The 21,033-nt window shown below is 37.9% G+C and overlaps 1 protein-coding gene across 3 annotated transcripts; it reads right to left on the reverse strand.

The window, feature by feature from the left end:
- Positions 1-2,416: 2,416 nt before the first annotated feature.
- On the reverse strand, positions 2,417-20,825 carry LOC131148895 (uncharacterized). Of its 3 annotated transcripts, none has more exons than XM_058098855.1 (9): positions 20,614-20,825; positions 14,152-14,383; positions 13,906-13,994; positions 13,640-13,778; positions 4,244-4,318; positions 3,911-4,032; positions 3,750-3,825; positions 3,530-3,589; positions 2,417-3,029 (listed from the first exon to the last, which is right to left on the reverse strand). In XM_058098855.1, the coding sequence occupies exons 2-9, from the start codon at positions 14,290-14,292 to the stop codon at positions 2,901-2,903; spliced, it is 831 nt and encodes a 276-aa protein (XP_057954838.1). In that variant the 5' UTR covers positions 14,293-14,383; positions 20,614-20,825; the 3' UTR covers positions 2,417-2,900. The 3 variants fall into 3 exon arrangements, with proteins under 3 accessions (XP_057954838.1, XP_057954836.1, XP_057954837.1); XM_058098853.1 differs by having other exon boundaries at positions 14,152-14,348; positions 20,614-20,783; XM_058098854.1 differs by having other exon boundaries at positions 14,152-14,358; positions 20,614-20,783.
- Positions 20,826-21,033: the final 208 nt, after the last annotated feature.

Raw genomic sequence — 21,033 nt, forward strand, 5'->3', positions numbered from 1 at the left:
AAGAATGGAGGATGACTACAGCTTTATAAAAGGAAGAGATTCGAAGTTAGGAAAAAAAAGAGGAGGATTTTCTTCACCATTAGGGAGGAATTCGAAGCTTGGAAAAAGAAGAAGAGAGAGGCCGAATTGGAGTTGTTGATGATTGAGATCCTCAATCTACATATAGTTTCCTTCTTACTTCTTTCATCTTCTTTTTGTACAATTTTCATTATGGATTCTAGAATTATTATGGTTTGTTTTGATTATATTATGAACTAATTTATATTGTTAAGGATACGATGTAACCTCTCCACGACAATTCCAAATCTTATTTCTATGTGATCATAATTTTATCATTCCTTTTAAGTATACAACATTGAGTTTAATGCTTTCAATTATTTAGCCAATAGTTGAGTGATTTGTTTTGCATGTTAATTTGAGAGATGATGCATGTAGTTTAACTTCGTATGATGTATGTCATGAATTGAACGAAAGATAGGAATATGTCAACATGATTTGTGCAACTTTTATGTAAAATATTATTAATCTTAATCTACTCAAATGCTTTTAAATTTGCATAGACATGTCACAGGTTATCGTATTTTGGGTAATTCTAATTCTACTCGAGAGAGGGTCTTAGATAAGTTAGAATATTTTTCTGTCAAATAGGATGATAATTGATTGATTGCAGGATTAGGATTTGGGATTGGATTGGTTAGGTGAGTTGGATGCCTTAGTGTTTTATTTTTGGGTGAAATGTTCTTCTTTTTAAGTATTTAGTTGATTTAATTTATTTGTTTTTATTTTATTTTTTAGATCCAAAATCCACCTCCTTTCTTGATTTTCAAATATTTTAGAATTAGAACAATTTCAATAGTTAATAGGTAAACAGTTCTCATGGGTTCGACATCCTTCTTTCTCACTATATTACTTATTACAATTTCGTACACTTGTGAATTTTCACAACATGAAGCAAGGATTTTTTGTGGTTGTTTTTCTTTATTTTTAGGTAGAAGGAGAATTTTATAAGTTGCGGTAAAATAATGTGTAATGAGGTGAAGGAACTTTATGCACAAAAATGAGCTCATGTTACTATTAAAGAAAAGGCGCTTGACAACAATGGTCCCCTTGTAGCCGTAGGCACAGCTTGCAAGGGCTTAGTGATAACCAAGGTTTACAACAAAAGAAAAGATATGATTCAAAGAGAGAGACTGACTCAACACAAATCCCATCCAAAAATTTGATTAAAAACGCTACTTAGCCCAATTGGTGAATGTTGGGATCCTGAGGGTCATAAGGGGATATGCACTAGCATTTTATCTCGCGTGGATGCTCAACTTTAACAATAAAGAGAATGTTATCAATTAGGTTCCGAACCCTATGCTTCAATCAGATGCAATTTTTTGCGCCATGACCTTGAGCTCCCATATGGTACTCACAGAAGGCTGTTGGGTTGAAATATCGCACTGTGACTTTAGGCTTTAATAAGATAGGTACCAGTTTTCCTTGTGCAACTAATCTTGCAAAGAGTTTTATTAGGGAGATAGGCAATGATGTGAACTCTCGACGAGACTTCCGAACTTTGGGAGTGCTAATTGATTTAGTGAAAGCATTATGAGCTTTCTTGCAATTGTTTCCTTTAAGTATTGAAGTCTTTGTAAAGGAAGCTGAGGGAACTTGGCCTATTTGACCCATAACAGTGTGTAACATGTATGATATGAGAACCAAGTGCTACCCTTAGTGATGTGATGTTTTGGTTCAATAATCTCACTATCCTATCATTTTTCCTTTCACCATTAATTGGCAAGGATTGTTTTGACATTTTCAGCCTTTGTGGCAAAAACTAAAAGGTGAACTTTATTATTATTACTTTTTAAGATGTGACAAACCATTGTCATAGCACCAAAACTCATTTTTACAAATCAAATTTGTACATAATTTTTGAAAGCAAACAATTAAAATAAGATTGCTATTATATTTAAAGTAAAACATCCACATCACTTCTAAAAACTTTCAAAAATAATAAAAATCATTCAAAAAAGACTAAAATATTCTTTGAGCACTGAAGAGCTTAAATATACAATAAATAAATGATTATGATATTTTTATTATAATGTTTTCCAATTTTTTTCTCATATCCATTTTCATTATTGTTAAGATATTTTTAATTATTATTTCACCAAAAGGACAAAAATATACATTTTAAATTTGAAAAATAAAAATAAAAAATAACAACCTTTCAATTTTCAGATTTTACTTTTATTTTGTTCTTCTCACTTTCATTGTAAAGTTCATAGGTACAATTTTAAAAGGGTAATCCCCCAAGAACATAATGGCACGTCCTAAACTATTTCCAAGACCATGGTTTTCCAAAAACTTTGATCAAGAGCAGAGCAAGGAAGAGTGTTTAAAAGCAATCAGAAATATGGAACACAAATTGGAAAGAAAGTTCCAATAACTAAACATGAAATAGCAAAATAGGAACAAGAAATTCACAAATTTACACCCATACAAAATCTTTGTACACAATTATGGAAATCCATTTGGATCAAAATGCTTCTAAAATAGGCCTCGTGACCTTTGTTGGTCAAAACTAATTAAACTCATGGCTAACCAAAACATGAATTTAATTTTTTTTTCTTTGAAATGTATTCAACTCTGAAGCATAAGATCAATTTATGATTTTTGTATAGAAAAGTACAAATATGTAAAAAGAAAAAACGTACCAAACAATATCCAAATATATTTGTTCAGTTATATGACTAGGCTTGATATTCGATTTTTCCCCGCTCGACAAGCATTGGCCCAATCATTTTGCACCTGGATCAAACCAATTTTCCCGGATGCCATATATCAAGGTTACGCGCTGGACCTCAACCCAAATGAAATTCTTTGCAAATGTTACTGGTTCGTGTAATTCATCATTGCCTCTTTGCTAATGTCTTCTTCAATCCCCTGGCAATCTTCTTAAACCACATCAAGTTCATGACAGAAAGCACCGATGGCCCAACAAATATCAAGAATATTCCAAAGGAGTGCATCTGAAAAACCTGTTTATTCAGAGAGGCAATTCAGAGTTTGATATAGAGGCCATCTATTGTTGGGTTTTTCAATAATTATGAGAATTAACTCAGAATACTGTCACTAACAAAGTTTTCAACAGGAAAACATGCCAGAATCCCAGCAAAAAACACACGCACTCATTTCCAAATTTTCAACTACCATCAATGCAAGACTAGATTTTTGTGAATGTAAATATGCATGTGTTCGCTAACATAAATGGCCTTTGGTAGTGAGATTCCATATTTTCTTTTCTCCTAAGCCGATGACATCATGAGTACCTCCAGTCTAGATAACTCAAATGTCAAATGATGTCCACCATGATGCTTCTCTTTGTCATTCCCTTCATTATATTTCTCTCAAAAAATTTTTTTTTTTTTTTTTAAAAATGAAAACATAAGCCAATTAATCCTAGTCAGTAATATAAAGAAGGATTATAGTAAAATTCTTAATTCCCGAGATTCTATAGGGATTGGAGAAGATATATTACCTGCTTGCGGTGCAAGTAGACATGGTAAAATAAGTACATGAACAGTACTAGTCTGGCAACCTGAGCATAATATTATCTTGTAAGTAATTCATACAGTTAAGATCAAAGCTAATGCAAGACGCATGTGAAACTTGATCATGTATCTCTCAATAACATCAAAAGAAATAATAATAATAAAGCCTCTTTAGTTAATATATGAGCACATCTTGAATACACTTACCAGCCACGTACAAAATATCACAACCCCATTAATGACATAGGCCTTGGACCTCTTCATTCCAGCCGTGTCAAGATACCTTCATCAACCCAAGGTATGCATAGAAAGTGAGAACAAATCCAAAACCCGTTAAGAGTTATATCACTTCATAAATAGAGCATTACCATCTCAAGTTTATCCCAGGGGTTGTCATCTCAGAAAGAAGAACCATGTAGGTGTAAAGCTGACCCTCTTGAGTTAACATAGCATATGCTACAGCCACCAGAGAGAGAAGATGATGAACCACCTGAAATAAATGTAAGTAAATTGTTTGTAACTAGTATCAATTTAAAATTATTCCATACTACATCAAACTCTGACTTCCTTTCAATTCACCTAATATTTGGGTAGAAACATCATCAACAATAAACAAAAGTTTCTTGTGTGTTACGAAACATCACAGGAAAATAGAAACACAATAAGTTTGATTGCAACTGACTAGACTAGGATATACTTACATACTCCATTCCACCTAGAGAAGGATAAAACCAAACTATCATCCCAAGATCAGTGAGGAAGTAACCAACAGAAACCTGACAAAACATGAAATTGTCCACAGGTATGAAGCACAAAATTTCTTGGCCAGATGAAACATAGAAAAGCGAATATAAATACAGGATGAATCATGGATTTCCATTCTTCCCAGATGCTGGCATGCTGTAATGCATAAAAGGTGGGAACACAACCTACCCAGACATTCTCAGAACTGTATTTTTCTAATTGAAAAACAAGATGAAGAAGCCAACAATAAAGAAATATCTAAAAAATTCAAAATAAATGTTACTAATCTTGTCAATTTCATCAGCTACAAATCAGGGAATTAACAGAATAAACAGCAACACTTTTAAAAAAATATATATTTTTTGGAATTTTTTCACCCATATCCTATGGCACAGGAAGATTTGTGTCAAAAAATAATAGTGAAATTAGTCTGGTACCAACTCACCTCATGGCTCATTTTGATTTCAAGAACAGGTTCAGTCTGCATTGGACCAAATAACGTTAGTGGAATTAGCCAGCTACTAGTTGGGTCATCAACCCAGCAAACATGGAGCCCAGCAATGAAGCACAAGCTCACAAATGCCGGTCAAAATGAGTGAATCCACCAGTTCACTGTGGGAGTGTGTTTTGAGTTTGCTATTTGCACTACTTGATGTGTTTAGCCATCCATTTTTTTTTTAGCTTCGCCCTCAGCTCATGTGGTCAGCCCAGAGTCTCTAAAATGTGGAGCAATCTACGACACTGGAAGGACTAGAATTAATTAGACTGGATTACAGCGTGTGTGTCTGTGTTGTCATGGTTTTAAAACCTGAACTGATAACTAACCATGTAAAGTCCTACATCAATCAGACCAGTCAATGACTGGGTTAAACTGTGGTCACAGCATGACACCATATTATTTGTGTGTATATATGTATACTGTAAATTGGAGGAAAAGGAATCATGTGGACATCAAGTGGAAGTTAATTTGGATTCATGTGGTCACCAATAGGAATTCTTGGTATGTTGTTGCTGTTATGTATATATGTATATTACAAAAAAAAAATACTACACCAGTCCTGTATAATATTACAGAGACGTTGGTCTAAGTCACCCATCTAGATAAAACTAGTAGTATTTTTTCTCATTTTTCTGAAAATATTCTAAAATTTTATTATTATTATTATTATTATTATTATTATTATTATTATGACTCAAAATAAATAATGACAAGTAGGGAGAGAAGGGTCCTCCGATTCAGTTAAAAATTGAAAACAAGAGTTGCAAAATTGTTCATGTTTGTTCCACGGAAAAGCTAACCCTATGGGTCCAATGGGCCCATGATCTTATGGCTCACATGGGTTTGGCTAATGTGAGTCTGCCAAGTAGCTTGAAGCTCAAAACAGGAAAGACGGACCAGATGAGCAGCCCAGGTTCTGATTTCTAGCAGCACAAGTCTTCGGTCTACATAATCTTACCTCAGTCCAAGTCAATGTCAGCACACATGGGCTTAGCATAGGACAAGTGGGCCAAACATGTGAAAACTTAGCAGCTGGTACTTCCAAAACAGCACAGGACAGTTTTTGTGCCGCACCATCAATCACCTTCCCCAATCCCTTTCCTTTGGAGCCACATCATTTAGCAAAAGCTAAAGTTCCTTTCAAGGTTCAGGCTTCCATCTGGATGATGCTGAAGGCCCTCCAAGGCCCTTGACCGTGCTTGCGTGCCAAGGAAAAACATAATTTAGAAAAAAAAAAAAACTCTGCTTGTATGTGATGTGTCATCAGGCTACTGAATGAATGCTCTCCTCTTCCTTCACTGCAAGGTGGCTTCACATCTCTGGAATGCTTTGTTATCTGGTTGATGAAGCTTGGGTGCCATTGCGGTGGTGGGCTATTTCCTTGTGGTGAGATACTAGGGTTCAGTGCAGGCGATGTCTCTTGAGGAACAGATAAAAGCACGAAAGCCATGGATGTGTTAGAGAGAGAAGCTCTCTCTTCTCTCTAAGGGAAGTGCACGTCCGCTGGCTGGATGCTTGTTCTTGGGAAGGATCCTTGTGGTTTGTACAGGTTCTGATTGAAAGATTTTTCCTGTGAAGGAGGATTTAGTCATCCTTGGTTCTCGGATTGAGTTTCTAGGGGTGATTTTATTGATTATGTGAGTGTTCTGGCCTTCGGGAGCTTCGCGAGTGGTATTCTTGGTGACTGACCCCTACAAGTGGGACCTCTGTCTGTCCTGGAACTGTTTGGGAGTGTGGATCTGCAAGTGTGTGTATTATTTGGGGTGGATCGGTAATCTCCTGAATGATGGTGGAATTATCAGGACGTGTGGCCTTCCAGTTGAGCTCTAGTACTCTGTTAGCTGTGTTCTTGGAAGGATTGATTCTAATCCCTCGTGGTGGCCGCTACAGAGTTTATCTTGTATATTTCCATCTGTTTATCTGATTTCGGGATTTTTTCTGGTCAGGAAGGTTTTTATTTCAACGGTTCGCTTTGGGTGTTTGTTCATTGTGTTTCATCCCCTGTTCATATGTTCTTGGTCCAGTTTGGGTTTCGGGCACCTGTTTGATCCGTTCCTGGTGTCTCAATTTCATGTTCTACTGTTTGTGGGCGGGAAGTTTGAATTCGTAGTTGCTGGGTCTCCTCGTGCCGTGTCAGATTCTTCTGCCTAGGTGTGTGGGTGGCTTCCACGTGACTGTGTCTCTACATGAAGTTATTGAGGTTCCTGTGTGGGCATTAATTGTGCCTGTGTGGTTCGGGTTGGTGTGCTTCATCTCTCCTCGCAGGTGGCTACCACATGTTGGTGTCAGGTCAGTGCTTTTATTGCTCATGTTCAATTTGGTTTTATTGCTCTCTAGTGCAGCTTGTCTTTTGTTCCTCGGCGCTTCTTCCTGTGTGCCCTGCCACGTGGAGTGCCAGTTGCTGGTGTATGCCACATGCCTGCCTCTCTGTGTGTGGGTTGCGGTGTGGTTTGGTGACAGCCTGTAGCTTTATCGGTGTGCTTCTTGTTTGGGTCGTTGCATGCTTCTTGCCTCCTTCAGATACGTGTTTCTTCATGCACTCTGTTCTCTTAAGTGGTAATCGGTAATGGCGGCTATGGGAGGTGGAAGGGTGGCTAGTAAACACATTCATATGGCTGAATCAAAGGAAGAGATTGCTAAGGCACTTAAATATATTGAACTCAAGGGGGCTAACAGACTGATATGGAGAAAGAAGAAGGACAAGGAAATACTTGCAGAATACCTGCGACTTTCAAAAGAAGCTGATCGAAAATTCCAAGAGTCTAAGAGCATGCATACTCCCTCTCTCCATCAGAATCAGTTTGGGTTACCTGCATGCCCCTCCGACTCCTCGGATGACTCATCCCCCAGTAACAAAGGTGCAGCTACCCCGATGGTTTACAGTGAAAAAATTATGGATGCTCTGGGACTGGTGAGTTGAATTGGAAACATAGATTGTGATAAAGATCATGAGAAACCCTCTGTCTGCTACACTGGGTTCGCAGGATACAATAGAGATGTTGGAATCTGAGGATGGTGAACAGATGGAAGAGGAGGAAATGGTGCCGGACACTCAATGTAATCAAACTGGAAATAAGATGAGCTACGCCCAGATTGTGAAAGGAGAAAACGTAAGGATGATCACCCAGAACAATAAGAGTGTTCCTTGGTCTGAACTGTTCGCAAATAATAGGAACCCAGAATGGTGCATCCCCATTCCAGCTTTCACTTCTGATGGAGCTGGAGCTAGACTGGAGACCTCTGACCTAGCCCCGGAGTCTTCATACCTTAGATGCCTGGTGGGTTACTTAGCTGGTAAGTTCCCAGGTAAGGACGCTCTGAATAAGTTGATGTCATCTTGGAAGGTTAATGTTAATTTTGTGTGCCATAATGATGGTTGGATAGTTTTTAAGTTAGCAAACGAGGAAGACCTTGATTGTATCCTGCAGAAGGGCCCATATGCAATTTATGGAAGAACACTGCTGTTGAAAAGAATGCCAAAAAATTCAAATTTGAACCAGAACACAGAACCATCCTTCCTGTATGGATTCAACTGAAGAACCTCCCAATCGAAATGCGGACACCAGCGGCCTTAGGGAAAATTTGCTCTGAAATTGAGAGGCCCCTATGCGCAGACAAACTTACGGCTCATTGTACTAGAATCTCCTTTGCCAGAGTTCTTGTCAAAGTTGATGTAGCCAAGGAGTTAAAATATTGTGTGAAGGTGTTGCTGCCTGACGATGAGGAGATGCACCAAGAGGTGCTATATGAAAACCTACCCTGTTATTGCTCTCTTTGCAAAGTGGTGGGGCATTCGGAAAACTTCTGCAGTATAAAGAAAGAAAGGGAGGAGAAGGAAAAGAAGAATGGAAAAAAAGGGTATGTACCAAAGAACACTGGTAAGGATGTTACTGATAAACCTACTGAAGCTCAAATGAAATACATGGAGAACACAAAGGTGTATGAACAGGATAGGAGGATGGATGCCTCGTGGAATCACACTGGCTTTGCAGCAAATGTTGGCAACACCAGTGCCAAGGAAGGAAAAGCAGTAGAAAGTCAGGAAGCTGGAAACAAACACAAACTTTGCTTCAAAGTTGGTGACATTCCTTCTTCTTCTTCTGATAACAAGAGGGCGGGGGAAGTTGGTAATAGCCATGTGGCTGACAGAAATATGAAAGTAAACAAATCAATGGGGAGCCCTGGGAGTCTCCTGTGTCCTGATGTTGATTTTGGAAATAGATTCCAAACAGAGCATATATTGGGCATGTCAGAGGACTGTGATTCCAGGTTAGGCGGTGTGAATAATTCTGGTATGCTATACCTGAACTCTGAGGAGGACGTACTGAGTGTGAGTGGATTCTCTGTTCACTCAGCTCAGCCTAAGGGGGTAGATCAGAAATTTACAGAAGAGAAGTACCTGGATGCTGACTTTGGCAACAGATTTCAAGCTGTATTGGAGTCTGGTTCTTGAAGTGAAAATGCTATCAGACTTAGGGAGGATAACAGTTATGCTAGACATGTTCTGAACTCTGAAAAGGTACCTGTTGAAGAGATGAGGTCTTTTTCTCCTGGTAACCAGATTGATCAGGTTGGTAAGAAAGGATCAGAGGAACGCTGGCCTGGAAATAAAGAGCAAGGGATCTCTGCTGCTGGAGATTCTGAAATGATGGAAGAGGGTGGTCAGGGTAAAGCTCTCCCGATGTGTAAGGAGGTCATTTGTGCCCTCCAGCTCTGAGTTGACCTTCAAATGTAAGGAAGAATGACAGGCAGACCCAAAAGAATAATGAGGATGGGTTTATGCAGGTTAAAAATAAGAAGAATATGAAGGAGGGGCTGTAAATCAAGCAAATAAGAAGAGGGGTGTCTGGCCCCTCACATGCATAATGAAGATCATCACTTGGAACATAAGCGGCTTCAACAGCCCCTTGAAACAGAATGGGGTTCTTGACCTCATCAGGAAAAATAAGGTTGACATGTTCTGCCTCCAGGAAACCAAATTATCTATTGAAAACCTGGAGAAGATGATGAACAAGAAATTTAGCACTTGGAATCAGGCCAACAATTTTGATCAACATAGTGCAGGAAGGATTCTGGTATCATGGAATTCCCAAAGAGTTCAGGTACAGATTCTGGGGATGAAAGCTCAAGTTATCCACTGTAAGGTTACTTGTTTAATAACAACAAATTGTTTTGCTGTGAGTTTTATATATGGTTTTAATTCTATAGTAGCAAGAAGGCCACTCTGGCAGGAGCTCACTGAGTTCAACTGTACCCCAGATCCCTGGTTAGTCGTGGGGGACTCTAGATGTGTACTGTCTCCAGATGAGAAGCAAAACGGGGCTCCAATCACAGCTCATGAAGTGAAGGATATAAATGATAGTTTTTGTGAAGCTGGTATAATGGACTTGAATTCTTCAGGATTCCTCCTTACTTGGTCCAACGGTACTGTTTGGTGTAAACTGGATAGGGCTTTGGTAAACCATAAATGGCTTAGTTCAGAGTATAATGCTCATGCAGAATTTAAATTTACTGGAGTTCATTCTGATCATTCCCCATGTATTATTTCTCTGTTCGAAGAAGAGAATTATGGAAGGAGACCTTTTAAATTTTTTAACATGCGGGTGAATCATGATGATTTTCAGGAGGTAGTTAAGAAGGGATGGGAGTTGAATATTCGGGGATATGCTCACTTCAGATTTATAAAAAAACTCCAAGCACTGAAACAGCCCCTCAGGAACCTCAACTCTCTACATTTTTTTCATATCACAAAAAAAAGCAGAATCTGCAATGGAAGAAGTTGTTGAAGACCAGCAGCTGCTACATGACTCACCAGGGGACTTAGAAATCCAAAGAAGACTGACAGAAAAGAAGATTAAGGCTAAAAGACTCCGTGAAGCTAATAGACAGTTCCTATCTCAACTGGCCAAGGCTAAATATTTAAGAGATAGTGACAAGGGGACATCTTACTTTCATGCTCTGATGAAGATGCAAGCACACAGGAACCACATCTCTGCTGTAATAAAAGAAAATGGTGAAAGGACAATATCCCAGCAACAAGTTGTTGATGAATTCATTGATTATTACAAAAACCTGCTGGGAAAAGAGGATGAAACAGAGGGCATTGATGCACAGATTGTGGCCAGAGGAAAAGTTGTAAATGAAGTTCAAGCTGCCCAAATGGTAGCCCCTATTTCAGAAGAGGAAATCAAGAAAGCTCACCTTAGTATAGGGGATAACAAATCTCCAGGTTCTGATGGGTTTACTACCTGCTTCTTCAAGAGATTGGAACTTAACAGGTAAAGATCTCGTAAATGCTGTAACTGAAATCTTTATGACTGGTAGACTGCTGAAGCAATTCAATCATACTGTGATTGCTCTAATTCCTAAATCAAAACATGCCAACACTGTAAACGAATATAGACCCATCTCCTACCGCAGCATTGTGTACAAGTGATAGCAAAAATTATTGCAGGGAGAATCAAGCCATGTCTTCAAGAAATAGTAAGCCCAGCTCAGTCTGCATTTGTTGAGCAAAGAAGCATGATTGAAAACATATACTTAATTCAAGAGATTGTGAGAAAATATGCAAGGAAAAGAGTCTCTCCTAGGTGTTTGCTAAAGGTGGATCTTAGGAAAGCCTATGACACAATGTCATGGAAATTCATAAAGGAGATGTTGATTAAACTGAACTTCCCGGGGATAATAATTAATCGGGTGAACCAGTGCGTAACTACTACCAGCTATTCTCTCTCAATTAATGGTGGATACTATGGATTCTTTGAAGGGAAGAAGGGACTCAGACAAGGGGATCCTCTTTCCCCCCTTTTGTTTGTAATTGGACTAGAGTTATCAAGGCTGCTTGTTGGACTGGAACTGAACAGAAATTTCAAATTTCATCCTAGATGTGAGCAACTGAAAATATCCCACCCAGCTTTTGCAGATGACTTGGTTATGTTTTCAAGAGGAGACTCAAATTCAGTGGGGGCATTGCTGAAGTGTCTTGATGTATTTTCAAAATGTTCAGGATTGCATGCTAACAATCTAAAATCAAACCTTTTTCATGCTGGAGTGAAGGCAGTGGAGCTGGAACAAATTAGGAGCTTTACTGACTTTCAGGAAGGGAGCTTCCCATTCACATATCTGGGCATCCCACTGGCAGCTTCTAGACTGAATAAAATGCACTTTTCACCACTGATTAACAGAGTGACTGAATTGTTACAAGGATGGCCATCTCATACAATATCCTAGGCAGGTAAGCTGGAGTTGGTGAATTCAGTAATACAGGGTGTATAGTGTTTTTGGCTAGCCATCTTCCCAACACAAAAATCTGTCCTTGACCATGTAGTAAGATTATGTAGAGCTTTTTTCTAGGGTGGTAGGAAGAAACCCCCGATTACATGGAAGGAGATGTGTCTACAAAAAAAGGAAGGTGGCCTAGGGATCTTTGATCCAGAGTCTTGGAATAAAGCTCTTCTAACCCGTGCCTTATGGAACATACAAAGTAATAAAGACACACTTTGGGCTAAATGGATGCATCAGATTTACATAAAAGATCACACTTTTGGGAGGTAGAGGCTAAACATGAAGACTCTCAGCTATGGAAAAAAATAGTTGACCTAAAAAACTGCCTGGTTCAGAAGGAAGGTAGTTGTGTAGCAGCTGAAAGCTTGATAAAACAATGGGTAGTAGATGGGCAAATCTCTTCATCTATGGTCTACGAGTATTGGCGGAACAAAGGGAGAGCTGAAGTATGGCATAAAGAAGTCTGGAAATGTGGTAGTATCCCAAAGCATGCTGGCTGGGAATCAAAGGGAGGTTACCTACAAATGACAAAATTATCAGGGATGGCATAAACAAGGAATGTGTGTTCTGCAATTCAGAATTGGAGACAAATGGCCATTTGCTTTTCACTTGCAGTTATACAAAAGAAGTGTGGAATCAGATCAGAGCCTGGTTAGGCATAACTAGAGAAATGTCCACTTTGAAGTCTGCACTGAAATGGCTACATAAAGAAGCTAGAGGTACCGGGATCCAATCATTGGGGAAGAAGATATGCTTGGCGGCTACTGTTTACTTATTATGGCACTTCAGGAACAGGAGGAAATTCGAGGGCAAGATCATATCGACGCAGGAGCTTACTAGAGTTATTCAAAGGTACACATTTAGAGCAGTTTTTGATAAATTTAATATGTTTCTTACTTCTTAAATGATGCCTTTTTGTTGGTAAGGCTAGAAACTTCTGATGATAGTTTGGTAGGTCTTTTACTACCATGTTGTTTCTGTTATGCTCAGAGTCTGGATTCCTGGGTATGCCCAGTGTAGCTGTAAATATTCAGTTTTGAGCAATACATTTACCTTTACTGATAAAAAAAAAAAAGGAAGGGTCGAGTTTTGGAACAACGCGATTTTCGCTATCTTTTGGACCTTATGGATAGAAAGGAATGCAAAAATTTTCAAGGACAATCTAACTACCTCTCCTTGCTTGTTGTGGTATAAGGCTGTGTACTTGGCCTCGCTTTGGGCCCACCCTTTCAGTTTTTTTCAGGGATTGTCGTTGCCTGAGTGGGTTAGGAATTTGAAGGCAGCATTAATGTAATTCTTTGTACCTGTTTTTTAACTATCTTGTATAACTTTTTGTCCTCTCCCAGTTGTACCCTTTTGGATAGTCAATACATTTTTCTTATCCAAAAAGATGAACAAAATGTCTGTATACTCCTGAAAAGAACAGTTTGTTCTAAGTTTCTAACCAAAGAAAACTCTATTAAAAACAAGCAAGAACAGAAAATGATATTTCAACATATCAAATCTAAAAAAAAAAAATGACTGAACTCGAAAGAAAAAAGAAAAGAAAAGAAAAGAAGGAAAACCTCACCCCCAGTACAAATGTAGAGAGTGGTGAACTTCTAGAAGTAATAAGGCCAGCAAGGTGGTTGTCAGAAAAGAGATCTGACCCGAACACTAGATATAAAGACATAATGGTAATAAAAATGGCATGAACTGTAGATATAGCACTGCAAAACCAGTGAAGAATTATTATAAGAATTTTAAGCATGGAAGCATACATAGATTTGGATTATACACACGCCCACAATCTGTATATGTGTGTAGATATATGTAACTATGTCCAAGTATAATCACCGGTTATTCCACTCAATTTGTTGCACTTTTGAGAGGCTAGAATGGCTCTTGAAGTAAATTGTGCTGATAAAATGCATAAGATCATATACCTGAAAGCAGGGGATAGTGTAAAAATCCAAAAGCAACAAAAGGTAATACATAAACTTCTAGCCAATAGAAAAGTTTGCTACTTAAGTCAAAAGACAACACATGCATAATATATATATATATATACTAAAACCATTTAAATGGAGAATAGTTACATACCATCTTGCAACACAAAATGCCGAAAATAACAGAAATGTAGTGGATAAAAGGATCCACTAATATGTACTCTCCGAGCAGTAGCTGGGCCTGGTTGTGGTTAGAGTCAACCGCCATATCAGCTCTTTCAGAAGCCAATATCATATATTAATCCTCAGTTCACAGGAACAAACAAGCAGCTCTCGTCGCTGCCTTACACACTGTAATTTCCTGTTTTGTGATTCTTTCATTTTGTCTTTCACAAATAAATTATAAGGAAAGAACAAACATAATGTAAGAAATAACAGAAAGATAACGCCAATCTAAAACTTGCTAATTTCCAGACAGTAAAAACTTACAGGGTTACTGTAATGAATATTTTATCCAACATAAGATGCTCTCAAATTTACTAAAAAGATTCTGCATATTATACCACTACTAGCACACGCATCACCAGAGGGTAAGATTAATTCGGAGAGGAATCAATCCTCTCACAAGCATTCTTTAATGCTCAAGGAAAAAAGAAGAATCAATCCAACCACATACTGCCTAAGCAGATCACAATATCAGAATCCCTGAAATTTCAATCCAATAATTGACAGAGGCTGCAATTTCCTTCTCTAAAAAACAAGACTTGCTTACTAAGCATTCACTTTGCAGAGATATAAGTGATGTTAAACAAACCATTGCCTCATTAAATATTGAAGAAAGACACCAGCTATTTTTTTTCCTAGATCTCATTCATCTTCATTTAAACAATATACTGTAAGCCCACAACCTAAAAGCTTAAGCTTTTAGGTGAAGTGTTAAATCTGACATGGTATCAGAGCTATCCTTGCCAGGACCCGGGCTCTACTCTTGTTGCCTACCTTTTAGGAGAAGTGGTAATCTAACAATAATAAAAGAAGCATATACCAAATGGGAGATAAGACATCCCCCAGTAACAAAAAAGAAAATCAAAGCGTAATCTGGAAGCTATCAAAATGCCACTCACCAATCCCTTTGCAAAAGTACAAGAATAAGACCATACATGAGATAAATAAAAAATGAATTACAAGAAAATTTCCTAGAAGAATCCAAAATCCAAAATCTAAGATCCACCATCCCCACGCTGGAAAATGAATAGAGTCAAGAACAGTTATCATTAGAATAAGAATTTTAGTCTCACTAACATTCAAGTCACAAATAAAATGAAAGTTCCAAGATAAATCCCCATTGCGATTCCTACAATGCTACCTAACATGCATGCAATGTCACAATGCCCAAAGCATAAAGCAAATATTGTTCAATAATGGCTCACAAGAAATAGAACAAAATTTTAACTTTCAAAACACTTCTAGAGAATAACAAATGAACCACATATTTGCCACGTCTAACCTACCTTATATTTGCAATTCCTGTCATCAGCCACTCATCAATTTACTAAGTTTCTTGATAAAACGTTACACTTTTCTGCAAGGATCTCTTGGCCCTCCTGCTTTTTTTTCTTTTCTTTTTTTTTGGGGATAAGAAAAAGAATTTATTAACACCAGAAATAGAATGTGCAAAGAAGGGAGGACAAGAGGTCCTCCCGAGACGAGACTGAAATACAGCCAAAATCTTGCAAAGTAAACTACAAAAGTGCTGCCCGCCAATACCTAAAAAGATTGGGCAGCAGCAAGCCCCTAAAAAAACTCAAAGAACGTACCCACAAAGAGGCTAGAAAGACAGATTTATCCCACAACAAAGCCAGTGAAGTAATGCAACTATTAAATGTTTGCAATTCTTTTGACCCAAAGCGTCCACAAAGTACCAAACACAGCACTATGCCAAAGCACTTCTCTTTCCCGCTCTTACTAAGACCACAATAACTCACAAGAAAAAATTCACCCACAGCCCAAAGAGGCCCCCAAGCCTCGCAAGGCAAGAGAAAAAAGCACTCCGGAGATGCATAGCAACCCTATGGTGATGGAAAAGGTGAGCATTCAATTCATTGGACTTGCGGCATATCACATGAGAGTCATGAAAGGCATTTTGATCTGAAATAAATCACGCGTTTATCTTCATCAGTCACTGTCCAGATGAAGGTTTGAATCTTGAATAGGACTCCAGCCCCCAAGACATTGTGGTTCCAAGGAAACAAGATGGGTGTGGGAGACTATGAGGAGGTAGAAAAAAAGGATTTAGGGGGAATATGTCCTGATGAATCACCTACTTGCACTGTCTTAGCACCCCACCTAGAAAGAACAAAATGATCCTAAGTATTAAGTAAAGTGGTCAATTTGACAACCTCTCTTTTGTTCAAATTCCTAAAGAAATGGAAACCCATGAGCGAAAGCCCCTCTTAGTAGAAAGAAAGGCGCTGATAGGTGCATTATGGAGGGAATAAAGCTTATACAAGCGAGGAAATGATCGAGCGAACCCTATCCCACCCAAAGGTCCTCCCAAAACCACATAACCATTGCAACTTTGAAATGGGTAAGATGAAAGAAAAGACTAGCAACTTGGGATACGAACTTCCAAGACTAGCACGAGAAGTGGTTAGAGTCTGTTGCATTTTGATGCACCCCACACTTAATTTTAATTATATAAGGAATTGCCCTCTAAAGGGAGCCTCCACAACCATTTTCTCGTTAAAGCAATGGTTTTGGAATCTGCATTCCCAAGACTCAGCCCCCGTTCCCCCAAGATTTTGGTCTCCTAACAACCTCCCAACTAACAAGGTGATATCTCCTAATATACCCGGATTCTGACCAAAGAGATTCACTCATCATCCTCTCTAGAATCCTGGCCACCCTATTGGGCACCCTAAAAAGAGAAAGAAAGTAAATCAGAATGTTAGAGAGAGTTGCACCAATGATCCTGGTATGAACCCCTAAGGAAAAGTACCCCTTTCTCCTCCTATCCAACTTTCTCCCAACTTTCTCAATCACTGGGTCACAAAAAGCCATGGAATTTGGATTTCCTCCACAAAGCAGACCAAGATAGGTAAGTGGCCACTCCATGATAGCATACCTGTCATGGCCTTAAACCCCTCCAAAATCCTGCTACCCACATTGATGCTTGTGATCCCACTCTTAGACAAGTTATTCTTCAAGCCAAGATTCTTTCAAAAAAAATTTAACAAAATGAGGGCCTTTAGAATTTTAGGACTGTCAATATCAATACGTTTTGAGTGAATACTTTGTCTAGATCTTATAGTAAAGTCTATATACAAAATTTGACATATGAAATTACGACATAACTATGTGCAGTAATAACAATAGTCTAGATCTTATAGTAAAGTCTATATACAAAATTTGACATATCAAATTATGACATAGCTATGCGCAGTAATAACAATAGCCTTTATAATATCTTGTCATATCCTCTTACGGAAAAACTTATAAAAGACTAAAGACTTCAAGACTGTAAAAAGGATGAGTTTTTAAGTCCCTTCTACTAATCACTGTATAGAAACTCAAATTGAAACTTGCAATATCAAGTTCTTTAGCTCAATAAGCAAAATACATCACATTAAATGGTTGAAGCACTGAATCGAATGTATCTCGAGGTTAATAGTGCTTGGTACCTTGGTAGGACAAAGTTTAGTTGTATGTTCTTCATAGACTTAAGAGTGCTTGAATTAGACGGGCATTAACATAAATCTACATATATGAGTGCCGAAGGTGGTGCCCCTTTCAATTTGCTAGAGTCAACTCTAGAGCACCCATGAAACCAAATATAAACACAAGGCTAATCCAGGTGTCAATTTTTTTCAAAAATCCAGCAAATATATTGAAAATTTGTGTGTAAAATCATTTGTGGTTAATCATAACAGTTCAAAGTCATGTCTACCAAGGGTAGTAGATTAACTTCGATTTGATTTTATTGATTAGATTTGACTAGTTAGTGGCAAGTTGCAATACATCATTACCCACAAAACTTTCAAAGCTTTTACAAAAAATTTTCATGCATTTTGCAAATTGGTAAGGGAGTGATCGAAAATTTTCAAAATCATTTGGACTTCTCAATGTGGTTTTCAAAACTGCAACATACACACGCTACTTTTAAGATATATGAATGGAAACTTTGTCCCACATTGGAAAGTCAAGGGAAAAAAGAAGTGTTTATAAGTGTGTGCCTCCCATGCCTTATAACTTGTAAGGCATGTGTGCAGCAGGTTGCAGTGCGCTAATCACACATTGTGACATTTTAGTTGAGCAACTAACACTTGGCACATTTGAGACGCGCAGGGGCCAGGCGAGGCTTTAGTGTATCTTGTTTTGAGTCATGTGGCAGTTTGCAACCGTAATAGCAATTTAAATCTCAATTTCTAGAGACACAATAACTCTAGAGAAAATTACTGTTGCTTTTAATTTCATTGAGACACAATTATTCAAGTGTGTTTTTGTTTCTATTTAAATACCTATTAGCAGATGAGAAAAAAAGACATTCTTTCTCCGATACTCTCCCCTATGTATGGGCACTCCAGAACTTGTAGTTCGGAGGGATTTGTGTGGATTTAGACCAGAGTAAATCCACACACACACAAATCCATATCCTCAAAACCCCCAAACCTGGTGTCTAAAATTTTGTGGTCTGCAAATAAAATTTTGCATGCACAAATTTCCTACATCATAAAAAACTTAATTGAAGTAGGATATTCGGATTCTTTTCACCTGTGCAATCTGCCAAAAAATTAGCCAGGCTCAGATGGTCCATTTATATATCAAATGATTCACTAAGGAACCCATTTGCACACTCCTTGGTGTGGGCAAATTTAGTCTTTAGGAAAGTGCATGTAGTACTTGAGAGCACCTAGTTTCTTTTTTGAGGGCATGTTGAAGATGGAATTCCAATTCATTTTTTAATAAATTTTTGCAATGGTCAATGGCATGGTTATGATATGAATCTGAGTCTGAGCTAAGGCTGTTAATTCAGATATAACAAGGAGACATCAACTTCACATATCATATGTTGAAAGCCCTCTCTTAAGCCAACACGAGGCCAATCTTCAAGGCTATCAATCCTGCCACCAAGCTCCTACCATATCTGATGTCAAACCCAGCACCCTATGGTTCAAAATGTCTTCTACTTAAAAAAGACAATAAAATTTACATGGCCCTGGTGTGAACCGTGTGATGTCCTGATTTATTTGTCTAAATTGCATTTCATTAATCATTTTTATTATTCAAATAGACTCAACAATATACTGTTATCTTAACATGCAAATAAAAATAATAATTCTCTTTCATGTTGAACTGCACATTATCGAACACATATCTTCTCATTTTCTCCTTCCATCTTCTAACACAAACTTGTCAACCCAATGAAGTATAGCTTTACAATCCTTATGTGCTAGAATTCAGAGTTGAGCCAGTAACAGAAGAAATTGCTACTGTTTTCCACAATAACATAGGCTGCTTCAAATTCTAACCTCCCATTCCCCACCATTCCATACTCCAAACCCCTAAACCTCAACTTCCTGTCATATGGACCAAAAATCCCCACTAGCCCTTTGAATATATTCACTAAATTGAGAATCCATTTGAAATTTATCCCTCACCATGTCAAATTTTCTGCTCAATGCATGTATTCATGTTTATCATTAATATCTTACTGAATATTCATTCAACAACAACATCATTTCACATAACAATATTCTGATCTTCCAGGATTCTAATCATAGCTCCTAAACAATATCTTTCATTAGCGATCCATGGTGCAAGTAGCCTTGTCTCACTTTTAGAGACATTGTGATTATCTCAGTTCCCACAACACCAGGATGTTGATTTCGAACACTACAAACAAAGTATCACATCGTGCAATAGAGATCAATGTTTCATTCTCTTCAAGAAAGAGAGAGGAATCCCACCTCTATGAAGATAGGGATGCCAAAAGAAGAAGCAACCAAACAAAAACAACAGAAAAAATCAAATAAAAGCGAAGGACTGTAATACTGTTCAATAGGAACTCCCGCAATGAGCTGTGAAATAATCATGGGTTTCACTAATTCAGTCTCTACAAATCTGGCCCTTCCTACATCTTCAATACCAAATTAACAGCAATCCGAAATTATGTAATATTGACAGAAAGCAGCAATTCCTGCTCAGAACGCAAAAATAAAGAACCCAACTTTCAAAAATCAATTGAATTCAGAAGTGTATGCTTAATAGGCTGCGTCCTTTCCACGCTGCAGGAAGATTTTTCCGAGAAAATATACACTCCTTTGTTTTTGTTCTTAATAAAATATATACCCAAGCTTCCATTTTTAAAGAAAAAACAAATTCAAACCTCCACGAAGTTAATTTACTCATCGACATATCTTTTCGGTGAGTGCCTAAACAATATATGCACACCTCAACAAAACTCGAACTGTTTTTCTCGGGAAAACTTTGCCATGGAAAATTTTTTCCGTTAAAGCAAACAGAACATTCAAAATCGGTGATACTCAGTCATGAATTAACAGTTGAAAAATAAAAAGATCAAGGTACATAGAGAAGACGAAGAAGGTCGTAGGTTTACCTGACAATGGAAAGGGTCTGGAATTCAACCAAACCGTAGAGAGAGAGCGAGAGAAGCCAAGCGCGGAAGCAGCGGAACTTTGGATTTTTTTGGACAAGAGAGATATTGCACCGAGCGTGCGCTGTGGGTTTTTTTTTTTTTTTCCCCGTTTTCTTTTTTTGATCAAATAGAAGTCCACGCCCCACGGCCAGCCTTATTATATCTCTTTTTTCTTTCTTTTTTTTGGCCTCTTTAACCATTAATATGTTCTTAGAGGACGCCTCTTTCTAGGCTGAAACGAAGGAATTTTTACCGAAGTATTTTATCCATCTATTGACTCACCAAAAATAATAGGAAAACTAGTGTTAAAATCAGAGCAAAAAGGACGAGAGGAATAAAAGAAATATAGATTTAGAGGAAGAAGAATATAAAAATAATAAT

This window comes from Malania oleifera, chromosome 2 (assembly GCF_029873635.1).
Source record: "Malania oleifera isolate guangnan ecotype guangnan chromosome 2, ASM2987363v1, whole genome shotgun sequence".
Classification (NCBI taxonomy): Eukaryota; Viridiplantae; Streptophyta; class Magnoliopsida; order Santalales; family Ximeniaceae; genus Malania; species Malania oleifera.

What these genes read in the sequence shown, in the direction of transcription:
- LOC131148895 (XM_058098855.1), bottom strand. Translation starts at nt 14,292, where the DNA reads ATGATATTGGCTTCTGAAAGAGCTGATATGGCGGTTGACTCTAACCAC. An exon ending in TCTCTACATTTGTACTGGGG is followed by an intron (nt 4,319 to 13,639) that starts GTGAGGTTTTCC and finishes ATGTTTTGTCAG; the next exon opens with GTTTCTGTTGGTTACTTCCT. An exon ending in CCTGGGATAAACTTGAGATG is followed by an intron (nt 3,826 to 3,910) that starts GTAATGCTCTAT and finishes GGGTTGATGAAG; the next exon opens with GTATCTTGACACGGCTGGAA.